This window comes from Chiloscyllium plagiosum, unplaced genomic scaffold (assembly GCF_037043375.1).
Source record: "Chiloscyllium plagiosum isolate Xiang-an unplaced genomic scaffold, Cpla_swu_hap1 HiC_scaffold_27, whole genome shotgun sequence".
Classification (NCBI taxonomy): Eukaryota; Metazoa; Chordata; class Chondrichthyes; order Orectolobiformes; family Hemiscylliidae; genus Chiloscyllium; species Chiloscyllium plagiosum.
The window spans coordinates 62,067,175-62,095,009 of record NW_028270165.1 but is presented as its reverse complement, the minus strand read 5'-3'; the positions used below and the strand labels follow the sequence as shown (position 1 = coordinate 62,095,009).

Here is a 27,835-nt window from a genome sequence, read left to right as displayed (position 1 = left end):
AGCAACTTTACTGGCTTTATTTTATCGAGCAGTGGAGTTTAATTTAGATAAATGTGAGTTGCTGCATTTTGGGAAAGCAAGTCTTAGCAGGACTTCTGCACTTAATGGTAAAGTCCCAGAGAGTGTTGCTGAACAAAGACACCTTGGAGTGCAGGTTCATAGCTCCTGGACAGTGGAGTCACAGGTAGATAGGATAGTGAAGACGGCGTTTGGTATGCTTTCCTTTATTTGTCAGATTACAGGAGTTGGGAGGTCATGTTGCTGCTATATAGGACATTGGTCAGGCCACTGTTGAAACATTGCGTGCAGTTCTGGTCTCTTTCCTATCGGAAAGGTGTCGTGAAACTTGAAAGGATTCAGACAAGATTTACAAGGATGTTGCCAGGGTTGGAGGATTTGAGCTATAGGAAGAGGTTGAATAAGCTGGGGCTGTTTTCCCTGGAGCGTCGGAGGCTGAGGGGTGACCTTATAGAGGTTTATAAAATCATGAGTGGCGTGGATAGGATGAACAGACAAAGTCTTTTCCCTGGTGTCGGGGAGTCCAGAACTAGAGGGCATAGGTTTAGGGTGAAAGGGGAAATATGTAAAAGGAACCTAAGAGGCAACCTTTTCACTCCGGTACATGTATGGAATGAGCTGCCAGAGGAAGTGGTGGGGGCTAGTACAATTGCAACATTCAAAAGGCATCTGGATGGGTACATGAATAGGAAGGGTTTGGAGGGATATGGGCCCGGTGCTGGCAAGTGGGACGAGATTGGGTTGGGATATCTGGTCGGCATGGACAGGTTGGACTGAAGGGTCTGTTTCTGTGCTGTACACCTGTATGACTCTATGATGTTTCATTTTCATATCCTTATTCAGTTTCATTTCCAAGTCATTGTAACCAAATGAAGTTTTCCTCAATACACACTTGAGGCTATCTGGCTGCCTGATGTGTCCTGGATAATATGTGATCAGCAGGCATCTGGTAATCTACAGGAGTTGTCATTTTTTTTAGATTACTTAGTATGGAAACAGGCCCTTCAGCCCAACAAGTCCACACCGACCCACCAAAGCGCAACCCACCCAGGCCTATTCTCCTACATTTACCCCTACACCTAACAGTACAGGCAATTTAGCATGGCCAATTCACCTAACCTGCACATTTTTGGACTGTGGGAGGAAACCGGAGCACCTGGAGGAAACCCACACAGACACGGGGAGAATGTGCAAACTCCACACAGTCAGTCACCTAAGGTGGGAATTGAACCCGGGTCTCTGGCGCTGTGAGGTAGCAGTGCTAACCACCATGCCGCCCACATTATATTTATTTCACTGTACTGACAGTGATCACTTATTTTGTGAATTTCGTTGCAGGAAGACATGAGGAAAGAACCAAATGTTACGTCAACCTCTGATGGAGCCACTTGATTTATTGGGAAAGGAAATCAAGGAAATCAAGGAAATCGTACCAAACATCATCTTCACTATCCTATCTACCTGCAACTCTGAAGGAATTATGAATCTGTACTCCAAAGTCTCTTTGTTCAGCAACACTCCCTAGGACCTTACCATTAAGTGTATAAGTCGTGCTCTGATTGGCTTTTCAAAAATGCAGCACTTCGCATTTATCTGAATTAAACTCCATCTGCCACTCCACAGCCCATTGGCCCATCTCATCAAGATCCTGTTTTAATCAGAAGTAAACTTCTTCGCTGTCCACTATACCTCCAATTTTGGTGTCCTCTGCAAACTTACTCCACCTATGTTCATAGCCAAACCACTTATATAAATGATGAAAAGTAATGGACCCAGCACCGATCCTCGTGGCACACACCTGTCTGAAAAGCACCCCTCCACCACCACTCTGTCTTCTACCTTTGAGCTGGAACTGAAAAAAATAATTCTGAGGTCAAAATGCCTCCCCTCGTTGTGGTTCTGTTTGCCGAGCTGGGAATTTGTGTTGCAGCCGTTTCGTCCCCTGTCTACGTGACATCCTCAGTGCTTGGGAGCCTCCTGTGAAGTGCTTCTGTGATCTTTCCTCCGGCATTTATAGTGGTTTGTATTTTCCGCTTCCGGTTGTCAGTTCCAGCTGTCCGCTGCAGTGGACAGATACAAATCACTACAAATGCCGGAGGAAACATCACAGAAGCGCTTCACAGGAGGCTCTCAAGCACTGAGGATGTCACCTGGATAGGGGACGAAACGTCTGCAACACAAATTCCCAGCTCGGCGAACAGAACCACACCAACGAGCACCCGAGCTACAAATCTTTTCCCAAACTTTGAATGCCTCTCCTCTTCTTCTCCTGCTCACAGTACGCTGGCTGTAGCCAGCCAGCTGAGAGTCAGTCCTCAACGGAGGAGATTCCAATCTCCTGGTATTGTTTTTTACTGAGGTGACTAAATCTCTTGGTTAAACTTTTTTTAAAATCCCCTCTTATTTTTTTCCCCAGCACCCATGTGTGTGTGGAGATGTGAGATAGCAGATACGTTCAATTTTGCTCAAAGCACACAATCTGCAGGCAGTCAATCCATTTTTTATTTGGAAGTAGAACCAGTCTGACTCAACATTCGGAGACAGGCAGGCTCTAACCTCACACCTTTAATACATTCTCTGAGCTGAAATGTCACCTTCAAATTACATCGAGAATGTTCCTTATAAGTAGTTCTGGGATTTACATATTAATGAACTGAAACCTGCAACCCATTCTAAAAGATGAAAGACTTGACAGCAATCTAGATTTGTTTAATTCAGTTGTATGACACAGAATTTGTACCAAAAAATTACAATGTCTTGTGATCCTGCTCCACAGCTACCTGATGAAGGAGCAGCACTTCGAAAGCTAGTCCTTCCAAATAATACCAGGTTGTTCCAATACGTTTGTCTGATTTTTACCTTTGTTTCTCGTGAACACAGCCCACACTTTCTGCTGCAGGCAGTAACCTTTACAATGCTGATGAAATGATGCAGTACCTGCAGAGATGAAAAACTTAACAGTTTTAATTTTAATTCTGTCTTATGATCCTGCTCCACAGCTACCCGATGAAGGAGCAGTGCTCCAAAAGCTTGTACTTCCAAATAAACCTGTTGAACTATAACCTGGTGTTGTGAGACTTTTAATCTTTGTTTCTAGTGAATACAGCCCACATCTCCCACTGCTGCCAGTAACCCTTACAATGCTGATGAAACAATGAACCCGAACTCCTGAAAAATTTATACTTTCTCACAATTCTGCCACTCATTCACTTCTGATCCAGGACATTGGAAACTTAGTGCTGGAGGTTGAAAGAAATGAGTAGCTTTAAAACAAAAACTTGTTGAATCTCTCAACTTTCAATGAGAGTCTGAGTCTGACGGTGAATTCTGGTAACCTTTATTGCAACCCTGCTTCATTACAGTTTCAATTTTTCCCAGAAAAAGTGCACGAAAAGTAGCGTTTTTTAAAAAAACAGTTCAAGGTCAAAGCGCACACACTCCCCATCCCCCACTTTCTTTACTATTGGTCAGCACCAAATTATCCCTTTGTAACTGGATCCTTGGAACAGCCTTCACCTGGAGGAAGTATTGCCTCACTCAGCAGTTTCAGCCTACACTCTGTATACAAGTTAGTTTCTCCAGCTCATTTGCAGGAGGGAGGTGCAATCATGAGTCAACCACACTGCTGTGGGTCTGGAGTCACGGGTAGGCCAGACCGGGTAAAGGATGCAACTGGGATGACAGTGAATCCTTTCCTGCAAAGGTAGCTTCATTCTCTAAAAAGGACTTGAGTGAATAAGATGGGAGTTTTCTTCCCCTGAAAATGGTTTCATCATTTGATTCTGAACTCCAGATTTCAATTGCGCCATCTACCATGGTGGGATTCAAACCTGGGAGACCCCAGAACTGGGTTGATTGTCTAGTCGAAAATGGTTCTTATCTGTCACTCCTTCAATTTCTCTGTGATGGCACGTGAACTCGTTGATGTCTCTGGAGGTAGGAGGAGCAGGTGAAGCCCTTCCTGCACTTGGAGCAGGTGAATGGCCTCTCCCTAGTGTGGATCCGCTGGTGGGTCAGCAGGTGGGAAGAATTGGTAAATCCCTTCCCACACTCAGGGCAGGTGAATGGCCTCTCCCCTGTGTGGACCCGCTTATGCTGCCGCAAATTGCTCAAATGATTGAATCCTTTCCCACACACAGAGCAGGTGAATGGTCTTTCCCCTGTGTGGATCCGCTGGTGGTTCAGCAGGCTGGAAGAATCAATTAATCCCTTCCCACACTCTGGGCAGGTGAACGGCCTCTCCCCTGTGTGGAGCCGTTCATGCTTCCTCAAGTTGCTCACACGACGGAAAGCCTTCCCGCACTCTGAGCAACCGAACGGCCTCTCCCCAGTGTGGACCCGCTGGTGGGTCAGCAGTGCAGATGAATGCGTGAACCCCTTCCCGCACACCAAGCACGTGAACGGCTTCTCTCCCGTGTGGACCCACTGGTGCGCCCGCAGGTTGGAAGAATTTGCGAATCCCTTCCCACACACTGAGCAGATGAACGGCTTCTCCCCGGTGTGAACGCGTCTGTGAATTTCCAGCACTGAGGGGGAAGGGAATCCTTTCCCACAGTCCCCACATTTCCACGGTTTCCCCATGGGGAGAGTGTTCCTTGTGTCACTCTGGGTTTGAAATTACAAACAGAACGGGTACACAGTCTGTCCCCACCGTGAGGGGTGTGATTTTGATTCCCCCAAGCTGAGGAAATGGTTTGAAGCACTTTTTCACAGTCAGCACACTGAATCTCCCTCACTCCCTCACTTAGTATTCTTCCTGCCACACTCGTGTCCAAAACCTCTCAAGCAGACCAAAGCAAACATTTCCTCTCAACTTGAATGGCTGCTGATATTCAAGTCCCAATGAATCAATGAGCTCTGCCAGAAGTTGATGTATCAATTGCTTTCAAATTTCTTTCCCCATGTCTTCCTGCAAAAATAAACTCACAAAATAAGTGATCACGGTCAGTACAGTTAAGTAAAGATACATTGATGGCAATTCCTGTAGATTGCCAGGTGCCTGCTGATCACATTATCCAGGTCACAGAAACCTGAAAACCCTCATGCAGCCAGATAGCCTTAAGTGTGTATGGAGGAAAACTTCATTTAGGGGACAATGACCTAGAACAAGCTGCCTACAAAGGTGCTGGATCAAGATATGAAAATAAACTGTCAAGACTGCTTGCAAAAAGAAAGCCAGGAAAGTTGCTGAATGAGTAAGGTGGGGGATAGGTCCCAGGGAAATAGTGAGGAAAGAGATTAACCCGAGATTCGTACAGTTGGGAAAGGGAGTGAATCAAACAGTCAGGGCAGGAAGGAATAATGCAGAGAACAACGTAGGACTGAAGTTATACTGCATTTACATCAAAGCAAGAGACCTAACAGGGAAGGCAGATGAAATCAGGGTTCATGGTCAAAAACATGGGACTGGGACATCATAGCAATTACAGAAATGTGGCCCAGAGATGGACAGCTCAATGTTCCAGGATACAAATGCCATAGGAAAGATACAGGGGGGACAAGAGAGGTGGGGAGTGGTGTTTTGATAAGGGATAGTATTACAGCTGTACTTAGGGAGGATATTCCTGGGAATACATCCAGGGAAATTATTTGGGTGGAATTGAGAAATAAGAAAGGGATGATCACCTTATTGGGATTGTAATATAAACCTCTAATAATCAGCAAGAAATTGAGATACAAATTTGTAAGGAGATTTCAGTTATCTGTAAGAATAATAGGATGGTTATGGTAGGGGATTTTAACTTTCCAAACATTGACTAGGACTGCCAGCGTTCAGGGTTTAGATCAAGAGGAATTTGTTAAGCGTGGACAAGACAATTTTCTGAGGCAGTATGTGAATGTTCCTACTAGAGAAGTTGCAAAACCTGACCTACTTTTAGGAAATAAGGCAGGGAAGGTGACTGAGGTGTAAGTGCTGGACCACTTTGGGAAAGGGACAGACCGGATCTAAAAGTTGAAGTTCTAAATTGGAGGAAGGCTAATTTTGATGGTATTAGACAAAAACTTTCAAACGTTGATTGGGAGGCAGATGTTCACGGGTAAAGGGATGGCTGAAAAATGGGAAGCCTTCAGATATGAGATAATAAGAGTCCAGAGACAGTATGTTCCTGTTAGGGTGAAAGAAAAGGCTGGTAGGTGCAGGGAATGCTGGATGACTAGAGAAATTGAGGAGCTGGCGAACAACAAGAAGGAAGCGTATGACAAGTATGGACAGAACAAATCGAATGACTCCTTAGAAGAGTATAAAGGTGGTAGGAGTATGCTTAAGAGTGAAATCAGGAGGCAAAAAGGGACATGAGATAGTTTTGGCAAATAGGGTTAAGGAGAATTAGAAGGGTTTTTATAAATTAAGGACAAAAGGGTAATTGGGAGAGAATAGGGCCCCTCAAAGATCAACAAGGCAGCCTATGTGTGGAGCCGGAGTAGATGAGGGAAATACTAAATGAGTATTTTGCATCAGTGTTTACTGTGAAGGAGGACATGGAAGATATAGAATGTGGGGACATAGATGGTGACGTCTTGAAAAATGTCCACATTACAGAGGAGGTAGAGCTGGATGTCTTGAAACACATAAAAGTGGATAAATCCTCAGAAGCTAGGCAAGTGACTCTTGGGCTCCTTGCTGAGATATTTGTATCATTGATAGTCACAGGTGAGGTGTCGGAAGACTGGAGTGGCTAACGTGGTGCCACTATTTAAGAACGGTGGTAAGGAAAAGCCAGGGAACTATAGATCAGCGAGCCGGACATCAGTGATAGGCAAGTTGTTGGAGGGAATCCTGAGAAACAGGATTTACATGTATTTGGAAAGGCAAGGACTAATTAGGGATAGTCAGCATGGCTTTGTGCTTGGTAAATCAATCAGACAAAGTTCCTCATGGAAGACTCATTAGCAAGGTAAGATCTTATGAAATACAGGGAGAACTAGTCAACCGGATACTGAACTGGCTTGAAGGTAAAAGAAAGAGGATGGTGGTGGAGAGTTCCTTTTCAGTCTGGAGCCTGTGACCAGTGGTGCCACAACGATCGGTGCTGAATCCACGACTTTTTGTCATTTATATAAATGATTTGGATGTGAACATAGCAGGTATAGTTAATAAGTTTGCAGATGACACCAAAATTGGAGATTCAGTGGACAGCGAAGAAGGTTGCCTCTTATTAAAATAGGATCTTGGGCTAAGGAGTGGCAGATGGAGTTTAATTCAGATAAATGCGAGGTGCTGCATTTTGGAAATGCAAATCAGATCAGGACTTATTCAACCTCAATGTCATGGAGATGTACAGCATGGAAACAGACCCTTCGGTCCAACTTGCCTATGCTGACCAGATATCCAAAATTTATCTAGCTGCATTTACCAGCCCATCTCTCTCTTGACCTTTCCTATTTAAACACCCATCCAGAGGCCTTGTAAATGTTGTCATTGTACCAGCCTCCACCACTTCCTCTGACAGCTCATTCAATACATGCACCACCCTCCGCATGGAACTTTACATCGTTCCACTCTCATTCTCAACCTCTGCCCTCTACTTCTGGACTCCCCTACGCCAGGAAAGAGACCTTGTCTATTTACCCTATCCATGCCTCTCATGAATTTACAGTAAGATCACCCCTCAGCCTCCAACACTCCAGGGAAAACAGCCCAATCTATTCAGCCGCTCCCTGTAGCTCAAACCCTCCAACCCTGGAAACTTCCTTGTAAAGCTTTTCTGAACCTTTCCATCCTTGCTACTCAAATACTAATTTTACACAGAGGGTGGTTCATGTGTGGAATGAACTTCCTGAGAAAGTGGTGGATGCCGGTAGAATTAAAAGACATTTGTTTCAGTACATGAATAGGAAAGGTTTAGAGGGATACAGTCCAAGAGCAGGCAGGAGAGACTGGTTTAATGTGGGATTATGGTTGGAATGGACTGGTTGGACTGAAGGTCTGTTTCCATGCTGTATGACTCTATGGCAGGCTTTCAGTTCTTGAAAGTGGAGTCACAGGTAGACAGGACAGTGAAGGTGGTGTTTGGTACACTTCACAGGACATTAGTTAGGCCACTTTTGTAGTATTGCATGCAATTCTGGTACCAGTGATCCCACCCTGACATGCCATGCACTAGAGATAATGACTAAAATTGACTGGGTCACAGAATAAAATCATAAAACCCCTGCAGTGCACAAAAAGGCTATTTGGTCCATTGAATGCATCGGGTATAGGAATTGGGAGGTCATGATGCAGCTGTACATTTGTTAGGCTACTTTTGGAATATTGCATTCGATTCTGGTCTCCCTGCTACAGGGTAGGAAGGATGTTGTGAAAGTTGGAAGGATGTTGTGAAACTTGAAAGGATGCAGGACAGATTGATAAGGATGTCGCCAAGGTTGGAGGGCTTGTGGTATAAAGAGAGGCTGTTTCCTTGGTGCATCAGAGGCCGAGGGATAACCTTGTCAATGTTTATAAAATCATGAGGGGCATGAATAGAATAAATAGGGAAGCATACTTCCCCAGGGTGGGGGTGTCCAAAACCAGAGGTCATAGGTTTAGGGTGGGAGGGGAAAGATTTAAAAGTGACCTAAGGGTCAATGTTTTCACACAGAGGGTGGTGCGTTTATGCACTGAGCTGCCAGAGGAAGTGGTCAGTACAATTACATTTAAAAGGCATCCAGATGGGTATGTGAATAGGAAGGGTTTGGAGGGATAAAGGCCAAATGCTGGCAAATGGACCTAAATTTACATAGGATACCTTGTCTGCAAGGATGTGTTGGATCGCAGTCTATTTCCGTGCTGTATGTCTCGATGTCTATTTGATAACAGATGCTTTATTTCTGTTGATGCAAATATTTTTATCAATCATGCCTGGGTGGTAATACTTAGAGTCATAGAGATGTACAGCATGGAAACAGACCCTTCGGTCCAACCTGTCCATGCCGACTAGACATCCCAACACAATCTAGTCCCACCTGCCAGCACCTGGCATAGATGTAAGGGAGCGAGAATTCCTCAATTAGGGCACTATAAGAACCCTGGGAGACACCGATTTCTGGTTTACGACCTAACGAGCAAACATTAAGTACAAGCACCTATTTATTCTCAATTTTGTTTCATTTTTCTTGTTTTATTCCCTGCTACGATGATTCTCTCTGTCTGGATGGTTGACAGGCTGGGAGATTGTGAGTTGGGCCTTGATTGACTGAATGTTTTATTGTTCCGGAAGGTGTAAAAGGTGGGGGGGGGGGGGGGGGGGGGTCAAGGCTTCCTGCAGAGCTGAGAACAGACTGACATTTTACTCTGTGGAAACAGGGAGATCAACAGACGGCAGAGAAATCAGGACCTGAAATCTGAGCTGACACCAGACTACCCTGTGATCAGTGCTTTGATTGGCAGTGCCTCTACCTTTACCTAGTTTCTCATTTGACTAGAATGCCACGTACCCCTTCAATATTCAGGATCCAATCCTTGGCACCCTGAAGCCATGTCTCTGTAAGGAGTCTCAGATCAGAATCATTCTGTTCGATGTGTGCAGTCTATTCATTCACTTTTGTTATGATGCAGCACACCTTCAGACACACAGTCTTCAGTTACAATTTTTGTGATCTATAGAATCCAGCTTTGATTGCTGGGACATTTACTCTCCTTGTCCCTTTCTATCATACTCTGATGTTCATTTTCACATCACAACATTGTTCACCTGCCTTGATTTGGACTGGCCATGCTAAATTGCCCAGGGATGTGCAGGTTAGCTGGGTTAGCCATGGGAAATGCAGGGTTATAGTTTCATAGTAATTGAAGCAGGAGTAGGCCATTCGGCCTGTCAAGCCTGCTGTGTCATTCATTAAGATCATAACTGATCTATCCATTGTCTCAGCTCCTCCTACCTGCATTATCCCAACTACCCTTAATTCCCCACCATGCAAATACTTACTCAACTGTGTCTTGAACATTCTTAGTGAAGCTGTCTCTACAGGTTCCATAGGCAGAGAATTTCATGGAGTCACTACTTTCCGGGAAAAGGAGTTCCTCCTCATCTGTGTCTTAAACCGATTCCCTCTAATCTCGAGGCCATGACCTCTAGTCCTAATCTCACCCACCAGCAGAAATTACTGGATTGGTTGGTGGTGGTGATGGTGGGGTGGGGGCGGGATGAGGGCGAAGCATTTCGGAGGGACCAACGTGGACTTGAGGGGCTGAACAGCCTACTTCCACACTGTAGGACTTCTATGATTTACCGCACTTATTTTTGCCTTGGATCACAGCTCCCAGAACCTCCCAGCTTCTGCAAATTAAAAGACAAGTCCCATTCTGCCCTCTCGTATGTCTATTATTTAACTGCTTTATCATTTCTAGTGAATATAGCCCACACCTCTCACTGCTGCCAGTAATGATTAGATTAGATTACTTACAATGTGGAAACAGGCCCTTCGGCCCAACAAGTCCACACCAACCCTCCAAAGAGCAATACAATGCTGATGAAACAATGCAATACCTGCAGTACTGAAACCCGTAAGGCTTCTAACGATACCAGTTACTGATTCACCGCTCCTTCTGATGCACAGCATTGGAAATACAATGTTGAAGGCTGAATGAAATGAGCAGTTTAACTCAAAAATCCACCTAACCCTTCACTAGGCTCCCCGCTCAGCCCACTTTACTTACTGCTGGTAAACCTTAAACCACTTCATCCCCACAGTGCAATGAATTCCCACTTTCCACCGAAATCCTAGACGTACCCATGTACTCAGTTGCTTTCTCACAATTGAAAGATTTCATTGTAACTTCTTCTGCTTCCAGTAAAGGCAAAACATCTTTGAAAGCTGCTCTCAAAGTTCAGTCTTCACAATCACACTTCTGCTTTCACGGAAGATGATTAGAGTCATACAGCACAGAAACTGAGCCCTCAGTCCAACTCATCCATGCCGGCCAGATATCCTAAATTAATCTAGTCCCATTTGCCAGCATTTGGCCCGTATCCCTCTAAACTCTTCTTATTCATGTACCCATCCAGATGCCTTTTAAATGTTGTAATTGTAGCAGCCTCCACCACTTCCTCTGGCAGCTCATTCCAAACATGCACTACCCTCTGTGTGAAAAAGTTGCCCCTCAGGTCCGTTTTAAATCTTTCCCCTCTCACATGAAACCTATGCCTTCGCCTGCCATGGGGAGGCGCCTGCCATGGGGAAAAGATTTTGGCTATTCACCCTATCCATACCCCTTATAAAATTCTGTAAGGTCACCCCTCAGCCTCCGATGCTGCAGAGAAATTATCCCTGGCCTATTCAGCATCTCCCTATAGCTCTAACCCTCCAGCTCTGCCAACATCCTTGTAAATTTTTCCTGAACTCTTTCAAGTTTCACAACATTGTTCCATAGGAGGGGGCCCAGAATTGCACACACTATTCCAAAAGTGGCCTAACCAATGTCCTGTGCGGCCATGACAATGACCTCCCACCTCCTATACTCAATGCTCTGACCAGTAAAGGAGAGCGTACCAAATGCTTTCTTCACTATCCTGTCTCCCTGCAATTCCACTTTCAAGGAACTAGAACCTGCAAGGTCTCTTTGTTTAGCAACATTCCCCATTAACTGTGTAAGTCCTGCCCTGATTTGCCTTACAAAATGCAACACCTCATTTATCTAAATTAAACTCATTCTACCACTCCTTGGCCCATCAGCCCATCCTATCAATTCTAATTTATATTGAACTTTCTTTCCTCTCTCAGCCCCGAAAAGCTGAAAAATCTCCATCCAACACACACTCCCTCCATTCTGACTTTGCTGAACGTAATTCCTGCTGTACCTCAACCTGAAGGGTCTGGTTCATGCTGATCAACAGGCCCACACTCGGGAGGGGGGGGGCAGGGGGTGGAATCTAGTTGAAACAGACAGAACACTGAATGGCCTGGACAGAATGCACATGGGGAAAATGTTTCCATTGGGAGGAGAGACTAGCACCTGAGGGCACAGCATTAGAATAAAAGGAAAACCTTTTAGAACAAAGATAAAGAGAAATTGTTTCAGCCAGAGAGTGGTGAACATGTGGAAGTGACTGCTACAGAAGGCTGTGGATGCTAGTCACTGAGTATATTTAAGACGGAGGTAGATAGGTTCTTGAGTATCAAGGGGGAAATCGAGGGTTACGGGGAGGAAGTGGGAGAATGGGATTGAGAAACTTACCAGCCATGATTTAATGGCAGAGCAGCCCCAATGGGCTGAGACACCTAATTTATTCTCCTGTGTTTTATGGTCTCTTGCTTTTCTGGACACAGAGAAAGAATTGGGAGCAGGAACAGACTGTTTAGCCTGTCGAGCCTGCACCAACATAAGTGGATATGAAGATACCTACATCTAGGTGGATAGGCTGGAAATATTTCCACTGGAGCAGAGGAGGTTGAGAGGTGACCTTATCGAGGATTATAAAATCATGAGGGGTATAGATAAGGTGAATGGCGGATATCTTTTCCCTTGGTGGGGGTTCAAGATTAGGCAGCAAATTTGAAGGTGAGAGGAGAAAGATTTTAAAAAGGCATAACGGGCACTTATTTTTAAAAACACAAAGTGGTTTGTGTGTGAAATGCATGTCCAGACGAAGGGGTGGACACAGGTACAGTTAGAACATTTAAAAGACATTAGGATAAGTACATGAATGATGAAGTTGAATTCAGATAAATGCGAGGTGCTGCATTTTGGAAAAACAAATCAGTGCAGGACTTATACACTTTATGGTGAGGTCCTGGGGAATGTTGCTGAACAAAGAAACCTTGGAGTGCAGTTCATAGTTCCTTGAAGGTAAAGTCGCAGATAGATAGGATAGTGAAGGCAGTATTTGGTATGCTGTCCTTTATTGGTTAGAGCATTAAGTAAAGGAGTTGGGAGGTGATGTTGCATCTGTACAGGACATTGGTGAGGCCACATTTGAAATATTGCGTGCAACTCTGGTCTTCTTGCCATCAGAAGGATGTTGTGAAACTTGAAAGAGTTCAGAAAAAATTCACCGGGATGTTACCAGGTTTGAAAGATTTGAGCTCTTGGGTGAGGCTAAATAGGCTGAGGGTGTTTTCCTTGGAGTGTCAGAGGCTGAGGGGTGACCTTACAGAGGGGCATGGATAGGGCAAATAGACAATGTCTTCTCTGTGAGGTGGGGAGTCCAGAACTAAAAGTTTAGGGTGAGAGGGGAAAGACATAATAGGGACCAAAGGGGAGCTTTTTCACAGGAGAGTAGTGCGTGTATGGAATGACCAGCCAGAGGAAGTGGAGAAGGCTGGTATAATTACAGCATTTAAAAGGCGTCTGGATTGGTCTATAAATAGGAAGGGTTTAAAGGGATATGGATCAAGTGCTGGCAAATAGGACGAGATTATGATAATTGATCATCATGGACTAGTTGGACTGAAGGGTCTGTTTCTGTAACCAATCTATACTGGTCTTAAAACCATTTTTTTGCCTTCCCCCATAACCATCCACTTCTTTGTTGTTCAAAAATCAGATGAACTCAGCCTTGGACGTATTCAATGACGCCCTAACTGCAGGAAGGCATCCCCACCTCTCAGCTCAATTCCTCCTCCTAATACACCACTTGCCTTGCTTGCTGCATCTGTCTGACAACTGGCACTGACTGGTGTGGAATGACATCTACATCTGTACATCTACACATCATTTCTGATAAAAGGTTCCTGCATTTACCCTGTGTTTTTCAATTGAGACACAGAACTGAACTAACTTTCCCAGAATCTGTCCCCTCCCTGGATTCACTCCATTTCGCTTCAATGTCTGCAAGTCAACAGCTGAACCCCGGAATGGAAAATGGGGTGAGAAAAGAGAACACTGTACTCACAGATGTTGGACAGAGGAAGAAAGTTGCAGTCTGGGCTGAAGCTCAATCTTAATTCAGAGAGAGAGAGAGAAACAGCACCAACCTCAGAAGCACACGGTCCTCCTTCCGCATCCAGTCTATAGGTTTGCTGTGATTGGCAGGAGGACCAGTCCCCATCCGGTTCTCCAGAGCGTCCCATTGGCTCACCAAAACAAGATCGTGGGGCGTTTCCCGTGTCGCATGACCAACACGCGAAGTTGCTGACACCGAGTAGCATGCGCAGTATGGAGCCGCTGGTTATTACTGACAGATTTTCAAAGTTAAAAATCACACAATGCCAAGTTATAGTCCAACCGTTTATTTATTGATTTCCAATTTATTTGGAATCACTAGCTTTCGAAGCGCTGCTTCTTCATCGGGTGGTTGTGGAGCAGAATCATAATACCAGACTCTTTAGCAACAGGATTGCAGAGTCATGGAATGTAATATTAAACAAATTTAGCTTACCTCTATCATCTTTTAGAATGACCATGTTAGTTTCGATTCCTTCGTATGTAAATCCCAAAACTTTTTAAAAGTTATGTTCTCAAGATAGGTTTTAACAATAGGTGTCATCTCAATCAGATAATGCATTGAAGGTGTTAAGTTAAAGTCTGTCTGTGTCCCAATGTTACGTCAGACTGATTCTATTTCTATCGAGACGCATGTGTCCAAAAATGAGACAGATACTAAAGAGTAGTGAGTGTGATGGTGGGATGAAACTTGTTAATATTAGTGTCATTAGTTCAGTGACTCCTCGCCATGGGTCCAGAGGAAGAAAGATCATCAATATATCTGGTGTATAGTGTTGGTTGGAGGTCCTGTGCAGGAAAGAAAGACATAAGACTATGGGGTGAATTTGCATTTGCAGAAATATATTTGTAGATACATTCTATTTTGCTCAAAAAGTGCACAATCTGCAGGCAATCACTCCATGTAATATTTTATAAATTCCTACTTTGGAAATAGAACCAGTCTGGCTCAAGATAGGCTCAAACCTCACACCTTTCATGCATTGACTGAGCTGAGATGTCACCTCTTTTTATAAAACCTTCAGTTATCTCGAGACTGTGACTTAAAAGAAGTTCTGGAATTTATATATTAATGAACTGAAATCTGAAACCCATTCTAAACATGAAACACTTCAAAGCAATCTAGGTTCGTTCAATATATCATTCAATGTAATTTTGCTACAAATACAGTGTCTTATGATCCTGCTCCACAGCTACCCAATGAAGGAGCAGCGCTCCAAAAGCTAGTACTTCCAAATAAACCTGTTGGACTATAACTTGGTATTGTGTGATTTTTAACTTTGTTTCTAATGAAAACAGCCCACAACTCCCACTGGTGCCAGTAAACTTTACAATGCTGAGGAAATGATGAACCTGCAGTCCTGAAAAATGAACAATTTCGAATAATACGAGCTACACATTGACTGCTCCTTCTAATATATGGCATTAGAAACCTCGCACTGGAGATTGAAAGAAACGAGCAGCTTTAAAAAAAAACCTGTTGGATCTCATAGCCTTCCATGTCTGAGTCCTTCGGTAAGTTCAGGTAACCTTTATTGTGGCAAAAGTGAGGATTGCAGATGCTAGAGATCAGAGTTTGGATTAGAGTGGTGCTAGAAAAGCACAGCAAGTCAGGCAGCATCTAAGGAGCATGAAAATCGACATTTCGGGCAAAAGCCCTTCATCAGGAATCAGATTCCTGATGAATGGCTTTTGCCTGGAACGTCGATTTTCCTGCTCCTCAGATGCTGCCTAACTTTTATTGTGACCCACTTAGTTACAGCTTCAGATCTCCCCAGCAAAAAGGCATAGAAAGAGTAGCTTATTTGTATTTTTAACAGCTCAAGGTCAAAGCGTACACACTCCCCTGCACCCCACGTTCTTCACTGTTGGTCAACTGAGTTGTCCCTTTGTAATTGGATCCTTGGAACAGCCTTAACCTGGAGGTAGTATTGCTTCACTCAGCAATTGCAACCCATACCCTGTATCCAAGTAAGATTCTCCCTGCTCATTTGCCGAGGGGCTTTCAAGCATCAACCACACTGCTGTGGATCTGGAGTCACGTGTAGACCAGACCAGGTAAAGGATGCAGCTGGGACGACTGAGTGAATCCTTTCCAACAACAGCAGTTTCCTTCCCTAAAACATGAGTGAATCAGATAGGGATGTTTTTCTCATCATGAGGTTCTGAACTCCAGATTTTTGACTGAATTCCAATTCCACCATCTGCTATTCAAACCCGGGAGTCCCCAGAACTGGGTTATTAATTCAGTCGATAATGGCACTCGGCTGAAGCTCCTTCAATCCCCCTGCGATGGGATGTGAACTCACTGGTGTCTCTGCAGGTGGGAGGAGCGGGTGAAACCCTTCCCGCACAGAGAGCAAGTGAATGGCCTCTCTCCGGTTTGAACCTGCTGGTGGGCCAGCAGTGTAGATGACCGAGTGAACTCCCTCCCACACATGGAGCACTTGAATGGCTTCTCTTCCACATGAACACGCTGGTGCTTCTGCAGATGGCCCATCTCACTAAATCCCTGTCCGCAGGGTGAACAGCCTCTCCCCTTTCCTCCATGTGAACGCGTCTGTAGGTTTCCAGCATCGATAGGAAAGGGAATCTTCTCCCACAGTACCAACATTTCCACATAGGGGGGAAACTTTCCTTGTGTCACTCTGTGTTTCAAATTACAAACAGAAAGGGTACACAGTCTCTCCCCACCGTGAGTGGTAAGATTTTGATCCTCAAAGCTGAGTAAATGGTATGAAGCAACTTCCACAGTCAGCGCACTGGATTTCCCTCACTCAGGTGTCTCAGTATTCTTCCTGCCGCACCAGTGTCCAAAATCTCTCAAGCACACAAAAGGATACATTTCTTCTCTATGTGAATGGCTGCTGATATTAAAGTCCCAGTGAATCAAGTGGCTCTGTCAGAAGTTGATGTATCTTTTGGTTTCAGATTTCTTTCCCCATGTCTTCCTGCAAATAAAATCACAAAATAAGTGACCACGGTCAGTACAGTCAAATGAACATAACATCGGTGACAATTTCTGTAGATTGCCAGATGCCTGCTGATCATATATTATCCATGACACAAAAACCCAAAAACCCTCACGCAGCCAGGTAGCATGAAGTATACATTAAGAGGAAAACTTCATTAAGGTGACAATGACCTGGAACAACCTTCCTATAAAGGTGCTGGAAATGGAGCTGAGTCAAGATTTTGAAAATGAAATGTCAAGGCTGCTTCAGAAAAGGAAGCCAGAAAAGTTGCTGAATGACTTCCTGCTGACTTATTAAATAAAAATGATTACAAGAAATACAGGATGTAATTCCATTATTATATTAGAAGGTGAAAAATCATAGCCATGCAGCTTGTATAACAGTGAATATCAGATATACACCATATGAAGCAATCATAAAATCCCTGCAGTGCAGAAAAAGGCCATTTGGCCCATTGAATGCATTGGGTGTAGGAGTTGGGAGGTCACGCTGCAGCTGTGTCGGACACTGGTTAGGCCACTTTTGAAATATTGCATTCGATTCTGGTTTCCCTGCTATAGGACAGGAAGGATATTGTAAACCTTGAAAGGATGCAGGACAGATTGATAAGGATGTTGCCAGTGTTGGTGGATTTGTGGTATAAAGAGAGGCTGAATAGGATGGGGCTGTTGCCCCTGGAGTGTCGGAGGCTGAGGGTGACCGGATAGAGGTTCATACATTCCTGAAGGGTGGATAGAGTAAATAGGCTAGAGTGGTGGTGGAGGCCGGTACAATTACAACATTTAAAAGGCATCTGGATGGGTGTGTGAATAGGAAGGGTTTGGAGGGATATGTGCCAAATGCTGGCAAATGGGTCACCAGATTTATATAGGATAGCATGGATGTGTTGGATCAAAAAGTCTATTTCGGTGTTGTATATTTCTATGTCTATTTTATAACAGATGTTTTATTTCTGTCGTTGAAAATATTGTTATAAATCATAGCTGGGTACTAATACTTAGATGTAAGGGAGTGGGAATTCCACAAGTAGGGCATGATAAGACGCCTGGGAGACCCCAATTCTGGTTTACTATCTAATGAACAACCTTTAAGCACGAGCACCAAATGTGCATTTATGTTTAATTTTGTTTCATTTTTCTTGATTTATTCCCTGCTATTTTTAAAGTACAGATTTGACATGGCCTAGGGAAGCCCTTATGGACTCAGACCCGTAAGCCTCTCTTTCTTGGTTCGTCTGAAAGATCGTACTCTTTGGAAGTTTGGAATAAAAACCTCTTACAGACAGTTTAGTTTAATTTTAGTCATCCCCTTTATTCACTAGTAGCATCACTGTTACAACGTAACACTGACACCTATATGCTAAACTAACTAGGTTCTAATAACCTAGGAGAGTAGGGTTGAAAATGTGTTGCTGGAAAAGCGCAGCAGGTCAGGCAGCATCCAGGGAACAGGAGAATCGACGTTTCGGGCATAAGCCCTTCTTCAGGAATGCCCGAAACGTCGATTCTCCTGTTCCCTGGATGCTGCCTGACCTGCTGCGCTTTTACAGCAACACATTTTCAGCTCTGATCTCCAGCATCTGCAGACCTTACTTTCTCCTCCTAGGAGAGTAGGGTACCAGCTCTTCAAGTGCCCCAGCAGGCTACTCCAATGTACTGATACAAAGTGGCTTCCTTTAGACAAAAGTTTACAAAAAACATTGCATGTTCTTAATTAGACAGATAACAGTGAAAGACAATAATTTGCAATGAAGATAAGTTAATTGACAGATCTGTGTGTGCTTGACTGGTCACTCCTAAAGGCCTTGAGCTATCCATCAGGTGGGAAAAACAAATCCAACCGAGTTAGGCGTCTGGTGACGAGATAAGTTCCTATAAAGAAGTACCAGTCTAAATTAAGTGGGAGATGTCATAAGGTAACCTTGCACATCTCGCATGTCTGATACAATTGTTTTACAAAATGGCTTTTTAGCAAGGAGGGCAAACTTTTGACCATAAAATGGCTTCCTGACAGATTGTGTCAGAATCTCTTCAATGTTAGGTTTAGAATAATTTTAAGCTGGGAGCAGATTCCTGCTTTTTATCTTAAGCACAAAATTGTTCTGTACCTGAGGCTGAAATGTTACTGCAAGGTTGTATTTAAAATGATTAGTCTTGAATTAAACATGCCTTCTTTTCAAGTTTGTGATTCAAATAAGACATCAGATCTGAATGTTAGAATTGACAGTGGGGCAGTCTGTAAGGTCTGTAAAAACAGCAAGTAAGTTAAAGCTTTATCAATATTTCTTTTTACAGAGTTTGCATTTCATAACCAGAATTGGCTACTCAAAATCATCAAAAAGTCTCAAAATGCAATTAAATTCAATCCATAGCAGCTAAGCACTAAGAATTAATTTTCTACTGGATTCAACAGTCTCAGCACTAAAATAGTGATTCTCTCTAGTGTCCTTTTGAACTCTCAAGTCAGGGTTTTGTAACAGCAAAGATTTATTTTCTCTGTGACTGCCCTGCTTGCAAGGGGTATAAGAATCCATTATAATTGACAGCAACTGACCGTTAATTACAAAGTTTTTGATAGTACCAAGTTTCGTTTCAGGGTCAGAATCAAACACTGTCATTAATTTCACAAGGGAATGGCTGTGAATGTTATCACTTGGTGTCCTGTTCATACAGATTCACCGATGCTGAGGCAAACGTTCTTAATTGTCTTACAGCATCCTGTTATCACTTGGTAAGCCCAGGTGTCCCTATCTTTTTCATTCTTTAAGATGCCCCCCTTTTCTGAGCCTTGCTGCCTGTCTATTTTCTAGTGCAGTAAATGTGTTCTATAATTCAGCATTACATTTAGTCTAATGTTTAAAGACAAGTTTTCAGACTATAGACGTTCTCACTATGATGACTCTCGCGGTCTGGATGGTTGACAGGCTGGGAGATTGGGCCTTGATCGACTTTTATTGTTCTGGAAGGTGTAAAAGGGGCTCAAAATTTCAGCAGAAAGCCAGCTGAGCTGAGGACAGATGACACCTTACTCTGTGGGAACAGGGAGACCAACCGGAGAACAGAGAAATCAGGACCTGAAATCCGAGCTGACACCAGACTACCATGTTATCAGAGCTTTGATTAGCAGTGGCCACCCTCTACATTTACCTAGCTTCCCATTTGACTTGAATGTCATGTACCCCCTCGATATTCAGAATCCAATCCTTGTCATTCCTGAAGCCATGTCTCTGGAAGGAGTCTCAGATCATATTCTCTTCAACGTGTGCAGTCAATTCATTCACTTTTGTTACAATGCAGCACACATTCAGCCATACAGTCTTCAGGTTCAATTTTTGTGATTTGTAGAATCCAGTTTTGATTGCTGGTACATTTACTCTCCGTGTCCCTTTCTATCATTCTCTGATGTTCATTTTCCACATCACTACATTGCTCACCTGCCTTGATTCGGATTGCCCATGAGAAATGCAGGTTTATACATTCACAGCAATAGAAGCAGGAGTAAGCCACTTGGCCCATCGAGCCTACTCTGCCATTCTTTAAGATTATGTCTGATCTATCCATCATCTCAGCTCCTCTTTACCTGCATTATCCTGACTACCCTAAATTCACCTACCATACAAAATCCCATCGAACTGTGTCTTGAATATGCCTGCTTCTATTGCTTCCTTGGGCAAAGAATTCCATAGATTCACCACTCTCGAGTTCCTCCTCCTCTATCTTAAACGTACCCTTTATCTTGTTACCCAGTCTCACCCACCAGCAGAAACGACTAGATAGAGTGGATCTGGGTGGCTTGCTGTTTGGATAGGTCAGTGTGGACTTGATGGGATGAATGGTCTGCTTCCACGCTATAGGGATTCCAAGATTTACCACAGTTGTGCTTGCCCCAGACCACAGCACCCAGAACCTCCCACCTTTTGCAAATCGAAAGACAAGTCCTGCCCTGTTCTCTTGTATGTGTGTTATCTAACTGCTTAGTGATTTCTAATGAATACAGCCCACGCCTCTCGCTGCTGCCAGTAACCTTTACAAGCTGATGAGACAATGCAATACCTGCAGTACTGAAAATCATAAGGTTTCTAACGATACCAGTTACTGATTCACCGCTCCCACTGATGGACAGCATTGGAAATACAATGTTAACACTTCTGTTTTCCCTCAGTCCAAATTGTCCATGCTGACCAGATATCCCAAATTAACATAGTCCCATTTGCCAGCAATTTGCCCATATCCCTTTCAATTCTCCCTATTACCAGATGCCTTTTAAAATGCTGTAATTATACCAGCCTCCACCACTTCCTCTGGTAGCTCATTCCATACACACAACATCCTCTGCGTGAGAACGGTGCCTGCAAAGTTCCTTCTAAATATTTCCCCTCTCACCTCAGACCTATGACCTCTAGTTTTGGACTCCCCTACTCTGGGGAAAAGATTTTGGTTATTCACCCTATCCATGCTCCTTATGAACTTCTATAAAGTCACCCCTTAGCCCCAATGATCCAGAGAAAACACCCCCAGCCTATTCAGCCTCCCCATATAGATCAAACCCTCCAACTCTGGCAATATTCTTGTATATCTTTTCCAAATCCTTGCAAAGGTTCGCAACACTTTTCCTGTAGCAGGGAAACCAGACTGAATGCAGTATTCCAAAAGAGGCCTAATCAATGTCCGGTACAGCCGCAACATGACCTCCCAACGTCTGTACTGAAATGCACTGACCTATAAAAGCAAGTATACTAAACCTGTCTACCTGCGACTCCACTTTCAAGAAACTATGAACCAACACTCCAAGGTATCTTTATTCAACAACATTCCCCATTAAATGTGTAGATCCTGCCCTGATCTGCCTTTCCAAAATCCAAATTTCAAAATGTATCATCCATGGTTGAATGGTGGAGCAGATCTGATCAGCTGAATGGCCTAATTTCTGCTCCTGTGTCATTTGGTCTCTTGCTATCCTGGACACAGAGTGAGAGAATTGGGAGCAGGAATAGGTCATTTGGTCTTTCCAGCTAGCACCAGCATTGAACAGTATATTCATAACTGGATATTAATATACCTGCATCTAGGTGGATAGGCTGGGACTTTTTTCACTGGAGCATTGGAGGTTGAGAGGTGACCTTAGAGAGGATTATAAAATCATGAGGGGTATAGATGAGGTGAACGGCAGGTATTCTTTCCCTAGTGTGGGGTTTCAAGATTAGGGAGCAAATTTTGAAGATGAGAAAATAAATATTTTATAAAGACATGAGGGGCACCTTTTTTTTAAGACAAAGAGTAGTTCGTGTGAGGAATCAATGTCCAGAGGAGTTGCTGGATGCAGATACAGTTACAATGTTTAAAAGACATTTGGATAAGTACATGAATAGGAAAGGTTCAGAGGGATATAGGCCAATCATTGGCAGGTGGGACCAGTTTAGTTTCAGAACACAGTCAGCATGGACTAGTTCGACTGAGTGGTCTGTTTCTGTGCTGTATGACTCTGTAACTGTTCTGTACTGATCTTGAAACCATTTTCTTGTCTTTCCCCATAACTCCTTTGTTCTTCAAAGTCAAATAAACTCAGCCTGGAATACACTCCATGACCGACCTAACTGCAGGAAGACATCCCCACTTCTGAATTCAATTCCTCCTGCTGATATACCACTTGCTTTGCTCATTGCTGGCTGCACCTGTCTGACAACTGGCACTGACTGGTTTCGAAGGGTACTGAGGCCCCATTGTCCATCCACACATCAGTCCTGATGTAGGCTCATGCCCGAAATGTCGACTCTCCTCCTCCTCCTCCTCCTCAGTTGCTGCCTTACCTGCTGTGCTTTTCCAGCGCCACACTTTTCAACTCTGATCTCCAGCATCTCACTTTCGCCACATCTCAACATATCACTACATAAACAATGCACCTCCTTTCTGCGTTTTTTTTTCACTGCAAAGACTAGAACTTCACATTGTGATACTGCATTTGCCATGTGTTTGCAAACTGAGACACAGACCTGGATCAACTTTTCCAGAGTCTGGCCCCTCCCTTGATTCACTCTTTCAGTTGCTGCAAGTCAACAATTAACCCCAGAATGAAAAAGTGGTGAGAAAAACACTGTTGTACTCACAAATGTTAGACAGAGGAAGGAAGCTACAGTCTGGGGTGAAGTTTAACCTTATGCAGAGAGAAAAGAGCAGCAGCATGTCCAGAGCTCAATGTCCAACCTCCGCATTTCGACAATGGCCGGCTCTGATTGGCAGGAGGACCAGATTCCTTCCGGTCCTCCAAGGTTCAAGTGTCCAAATTTCAAGTGTCCAAATGCGAATACGAGAGAAAAATGCCGAAGCCAATTTTTTTGCCGAAATTTTTTTTCCCTGTGCCTCGACATTTTATTTCTTTTGCATTTTGACTGGCTGCTCAACGTTTCAGTCTTTTCCCCAGGATAGAGGTATTCCAAAACTAGAGGGTAAAGGTTTAGGGTGAGGGGGAAAGATTTTAAAAGATCTAAAAGACTCGGACTAGAACATTCACCCCTTACAGGGCGAAAGTGAGGACTGCAGATGCTGGAGATTAGGGTCGAGAGTGTGGTGCTGGAAAAGCACAACAGGTCAGGCAGCATCCGAGGAGCAGGAGACTCGACGTTTCGGGCAAAACCCTTCATCAGGAAATAGCCATGGGGAACTGCAGGGCTGTAGCGTAGTCGAGTGAGTCGAAGTGGGATGCTGTTGGGAAGGTCGGTGTGAATGTGGGATGATATAGTTGCGCTACCTAAGCCACGCGTATATTGAGAAATGATTGCCCCAAGTCTGCTGTGGGAGGAGTGCGTTCCAGTTGGTGGGACACTGACACCCTGTCAGCGCAGTCTCTCTCTTCACATTCTGCCCCCCTGTCCATTTTCTCCCCACCCACTGCCCCCTGCCCATTCTCTCTCCTCACACTGCACCCCCTATTCTATCCCCCAACCCTCTGAACCCCAGTCTGACCCCTGTCCATTTCTCTCCCTTCTCCACCACCACCAGCGACCGCCCCCCGCCCCCCCCCCCCCCCCCCCCATCCTTTCTCCTGCCTCAGCCCTCTTTGATCGCTGTATGAAGCCCTTCTAAGGAGAGAGAGAGAAAATGGTTGATGATGACTCTACCTGGGAAACAGGGAATGTGGGAAGTAGCTGATTTTTAAAATTGAGAATAACTCAAATCATATATTCAGAAGCTTCGTTAAAGTGTGGAAGAATGTTAATTTATTTTTAAAAAGCTGCAGAAATCTTTCTGAAACTTGCATTGATGTATTTGCACAACAAAAGACAGGCTGTAAGGAGTGAATGAGTGAATAAAAGACAAGTCCCACCTTGCCCTCGAGGAGAAAGTGAGAACTGCAGGTTATGGAAATCACAGTTGAGTGTGGTGCTGGAAAAGCACAGCAGGTCAGGCAGCATCCAAGGGGCAGGAGAATCGCCGTTTCGTGCATAAGCACTTGGCACTCGGCCATCGCTCCTTCAATCCCCCTGTGATGGCGCGTGAACTCACTGGTGCCTCCCCAGGTGGGAGGAGCAGGTGAATCCCTTCCGGCACTTACAGCAGGTGAATGGCCTCTCTCCAGGGTGGAGCCGCTGGTGGGTCAGCAGTGCAGCTGACTGAGTGAAACCCCTCCCGCACATGGGGTACGTGAATGGCTTCTCTCCCTTGTGGACCCACTCGTGCGTCTGCAGATGGCAGATCCGACTGAAGCCCTTCCTACACACTGAGCTGGTGAATGGCCTCTCCCGGTGTGAATGCGTCTGTGGGTTTCCAGCAGGGATGGGGAAGGGAATCCTTTCCCTCAGACCCCACATTTCCACGGTTTCCCCATTGGGGGAGCTTTACCTTGGTTGCTCTGGGTTTGAAATTACAATCAGAACGGGGACATAATCTTTCCCACCGTGAGGGTGAGACTTTGATTCCCCCAAGCTGAGTAACTGGTTTGAAACACTTTTCACAGTCAGCGCACTGAATCTCCCTCACTCGGTGTCTCAGTATTATTCCTGCCGCACCAGTATCCAAAATCTCTCAAACAAACAAAGGGAAACATGCCTTCTTGATTGGAATGGCTGCTGATATTCAAGTCCCAATGAATTAAGTGGCTCTGTCAGAAGTTGATGCATCATTTGCTTTCAGATTTCTTTCTGCACATCTTCCTGCAAAAAAAAACACAAAATAAGTGATCACTGTCAGTACAGCTAAATGAACAAAACAAAGGTGGCCGTTCCTGTAGATTGCCAGATGCCTGCTGATCACATATTACTCAGCACACAGAAACCTGAAAACCCTCATGTAGCCAGATAGCCTTAAGTGTGTATGGAGGAAAACTTCATTTCGGCGACAAAAACATGGAAAAAACTGCCTAAAAAGGTACTGGAAATGGAGCTGAATCAAGGATAGGAAAATGAAATGTCAAGGCTGCTTGAGAAAAGAAAGGCAGTAAAGTTGCTGAATGACTTCCTGCTGTCGGATTAAATAAAAAATGATGACAAAAAAAGGACGTGACCCCATTACTACATTAGAAGGTGAATAATAATTGCAAAGAAACTTTTACAGCAGCCAACAATATCAGACATACACCAAATGAAGCAACATACCTCTACATTTTATATCAATGTGCCAATCCTTTAAATGCTGCTCAGTTCCATGAGAAACTAACCTTTTAATTGTGAACATGAAGAAAGAAGCAACCTTTTCCAGGGTGCAAACTATAAACGTGCCAAACTGAGGAAATACACAAGGAAAATACACCCCACCTCCCCCTCCCTCCCCCTGCCCCACTTGCGGAGGATGGGGAATGGAAAGGGGGTGACATTGTTTTGCTCCCAGATGTTGCCCAGAGGGAGGGTGTTTCACTCTGAAACTGACAGGACTGCATCCCCGTTGCTCGGGCGGGCCGAGCAGCTGTCCCGCAGTTGAGGCATTTGTGGAGGGGAGGGCACTTTGCAAACTCCTACTCTCCTCCACGTCAAGCAGTTTGAGTTCAAGCAAAGCAATGGCTTTAATTTTAGGCTAGAAAACCTCCTCTGTGCCATGGGAACCCTCCTCCCTTGGGGAATGCAGGGATACAGATTCATAGTAACAGGAGGAATAGGCCATTTAGGAGAAATCCTCCAACCCTGGCAACATCCTTGTAAGTCTTTTCTGAACCCTTTCCAGTTTCACAACATCTTTCCGATAGGAAGCAGACCAAAATTACATGCAATATTCCAAAAGTGGCCTGACCAATGTTCTGTACAGTGGCAACATGAGCTCTCAATATCTTTACTCGATACTCTGAACAATAAAGCAAAGCATAACAAACGCCTACTTCACTATCCTATCTGCATGCAACTCTACTTTTAAGGAGATATCAACTTGCACTCCAATGTCTCTTTGTTCAGCAACACTCCCGGGGACCTTACCAATAAGTGTAAAAGACCTGTTCTGATTTGCTTTTCCAAAATGCACCACCCCACATTTATCTAAATTAACCTCAATCTGCCACTCAGCTCATTGGCCCATCTGATCAAAATCCCGTTGTAATCTGAGGTAATCTTCTTTGCATCCACTACACCTCCAATTTTGGTGTCATCTACAAACTTGGTAACTACACCTCCAATGTTTAGATCCAAATCAATTGTATAAATGACAAAAAGTAGTGGACCCAGCACCGATACTTATTACATACCACTGATCACAGGCCTCCAGTCTGAAAAGCAACCCTCCATCACCACCCTCTGTCTTCTGCCTTCGAGCCAGTTCTGTATCCAAATGGCTAGTTCTCCCTGTATGCCACGAGATCAAAACTTTCCCACCCGTCTCCCATGAGGAACCTTGTTGACCACCTTACTGAAGTCCATACAGATCACGTCCACTACTCTGTCTTCATCAATCCACTTTCTTACTTAGAGTCATAGAGGTGTAGAGCAGGGAAACAGACCCTTTGTTCCAGCCCATCCATGCCAACCAGATATCCCAACCCAATCTAGTCCCACTTGCCAGCACCTGGCCCATATCCCTCCAAACCATTCCTACTCATATACCCATCCAAATGCCTTTTAAATGTTGCAATTGTACCAGCCTCCACCACTTCCTCTGGCAGCTCATTCCATACACGTACCAAGCTCTACATGAAAACGTTGCCCCTTAGGTCCCTTTTATATCTTTCCCCTCTCACCCTAAACCTATGCCCTCTAGTTCTCTACTCCACCACCCCAGGAACAAGACTTTGTGTATTTACCCTATCCATGCCCCTCATAATTATGTTAACCTCTATTAGGTCATCCCTCAGCCTCCGACACTCCAGGGAAAACAGCCCCAGCCTGTTCAGCCTCTCCCTATAGCTCAAATCCTCCAACATTCTTGTAAATCTTTTCTGAACCCTTTCAAGTTTCACAACATCTTTCCGATAGGAAGGAGACCAGAATTGCATGCAATATTCCAGCAGTGGCCTAACCAATGACCTGTACAGCCGCAACATGACCTCCCAACTCCTGTAATCAATACTCTGACCAATAAACGAAAGCATACCAAATGCCTTCTTCATTTTCCTATCTACCTGTGACTCCACTTTCAAGGAGCTATGAACCTGCACTCCAAGGTCTCTGTTCAGCAACTCTCCCTCGGACCTTACCATTAAGTGTATAGGTCCTGTTAAGATTTGCTTTCCCAAAATGCAGCACCTCGCATTTATCTGAATCAAACTCCTTCTAGAAAACTCAATCAAGTTCGTGAGACATGATTTCCCACGCACAAAGCCATGTTGACTATCGCTAACCAATTCTTTCTTTTCCAAATGCACGTAAATCTTATCTCCCAGATTCTCTCCAACAACTAGTCTACCACGGATGTTAAGCTTACTGGTCTTTCATTCCCTGGCTTTTCCTTACCACTTTCTTAAATAGTGGCATCACGTTAGCTACCCTCCAGTCCTCCGGCACCTCACCTGTGACTACCTATGATACAAATATCTCAGCAAGAGGCCCAACAATGCTTTCCGTAGCTTT

At 44.3% G+C, this 27,835-nt stretch overlaps 1 protein-coding gene and 1 long non-coding RNA gene across 3 annotated transcripts in view; one reads left to right on the top strand and one right to left on the bottom strand.

The window, feature by feature from the left end:
- The window catches only part of LOC148144403 (uncharacterized), a 30,270-nt gene extending 16,375 nt beyond the window's left edge, over positions 1–13,895 (top strand). The window contains exon 3 of one of the 2 annotated variants that reach the window (XR_015751489.1): positions 13,485–13,895. This is a non-coding gene — a long non-coding RNA (uncharacterized LOC148144403). Of the gene's footprint in view, positions 1–1,356; positions 1,439–13,484 lie in introns of those variants that run through there. The other variant, XR_015751488.1, reaches the window with a different exon arrangement.
- Positions 3,910–13,883, bottom strand: LOC148144404 (uncharacterized). Its single transcript, XM_087974761.1, has 2 exons — positions 13,833–13,883; positions 3,910–4,927 (listed from the first exon to the last, which is right to left on the bottom strand). Exon 2 carries the CDS (start codon positions 4,597–4,599, stop codon positions 3,910–3,912), a length of 690 nt encoding a protein of 229 aa, XP_087830887.1. The 5' UTR covers positions 4,600–4,927; positions 13,833–13,883.
- Positions 13,896–27,835: the final 13,940 nt, after the last annotated feature.

Excerpts from the sequence above, each read along its gene's own strand:
- LOC148144404 (XM_087974761.1), bottom strand. The coding sequence starts at position 4,599 with ATGGGGAAACCGTGGAAATGTGGGGACTGTGGGAAAGGATTCCCTTCC.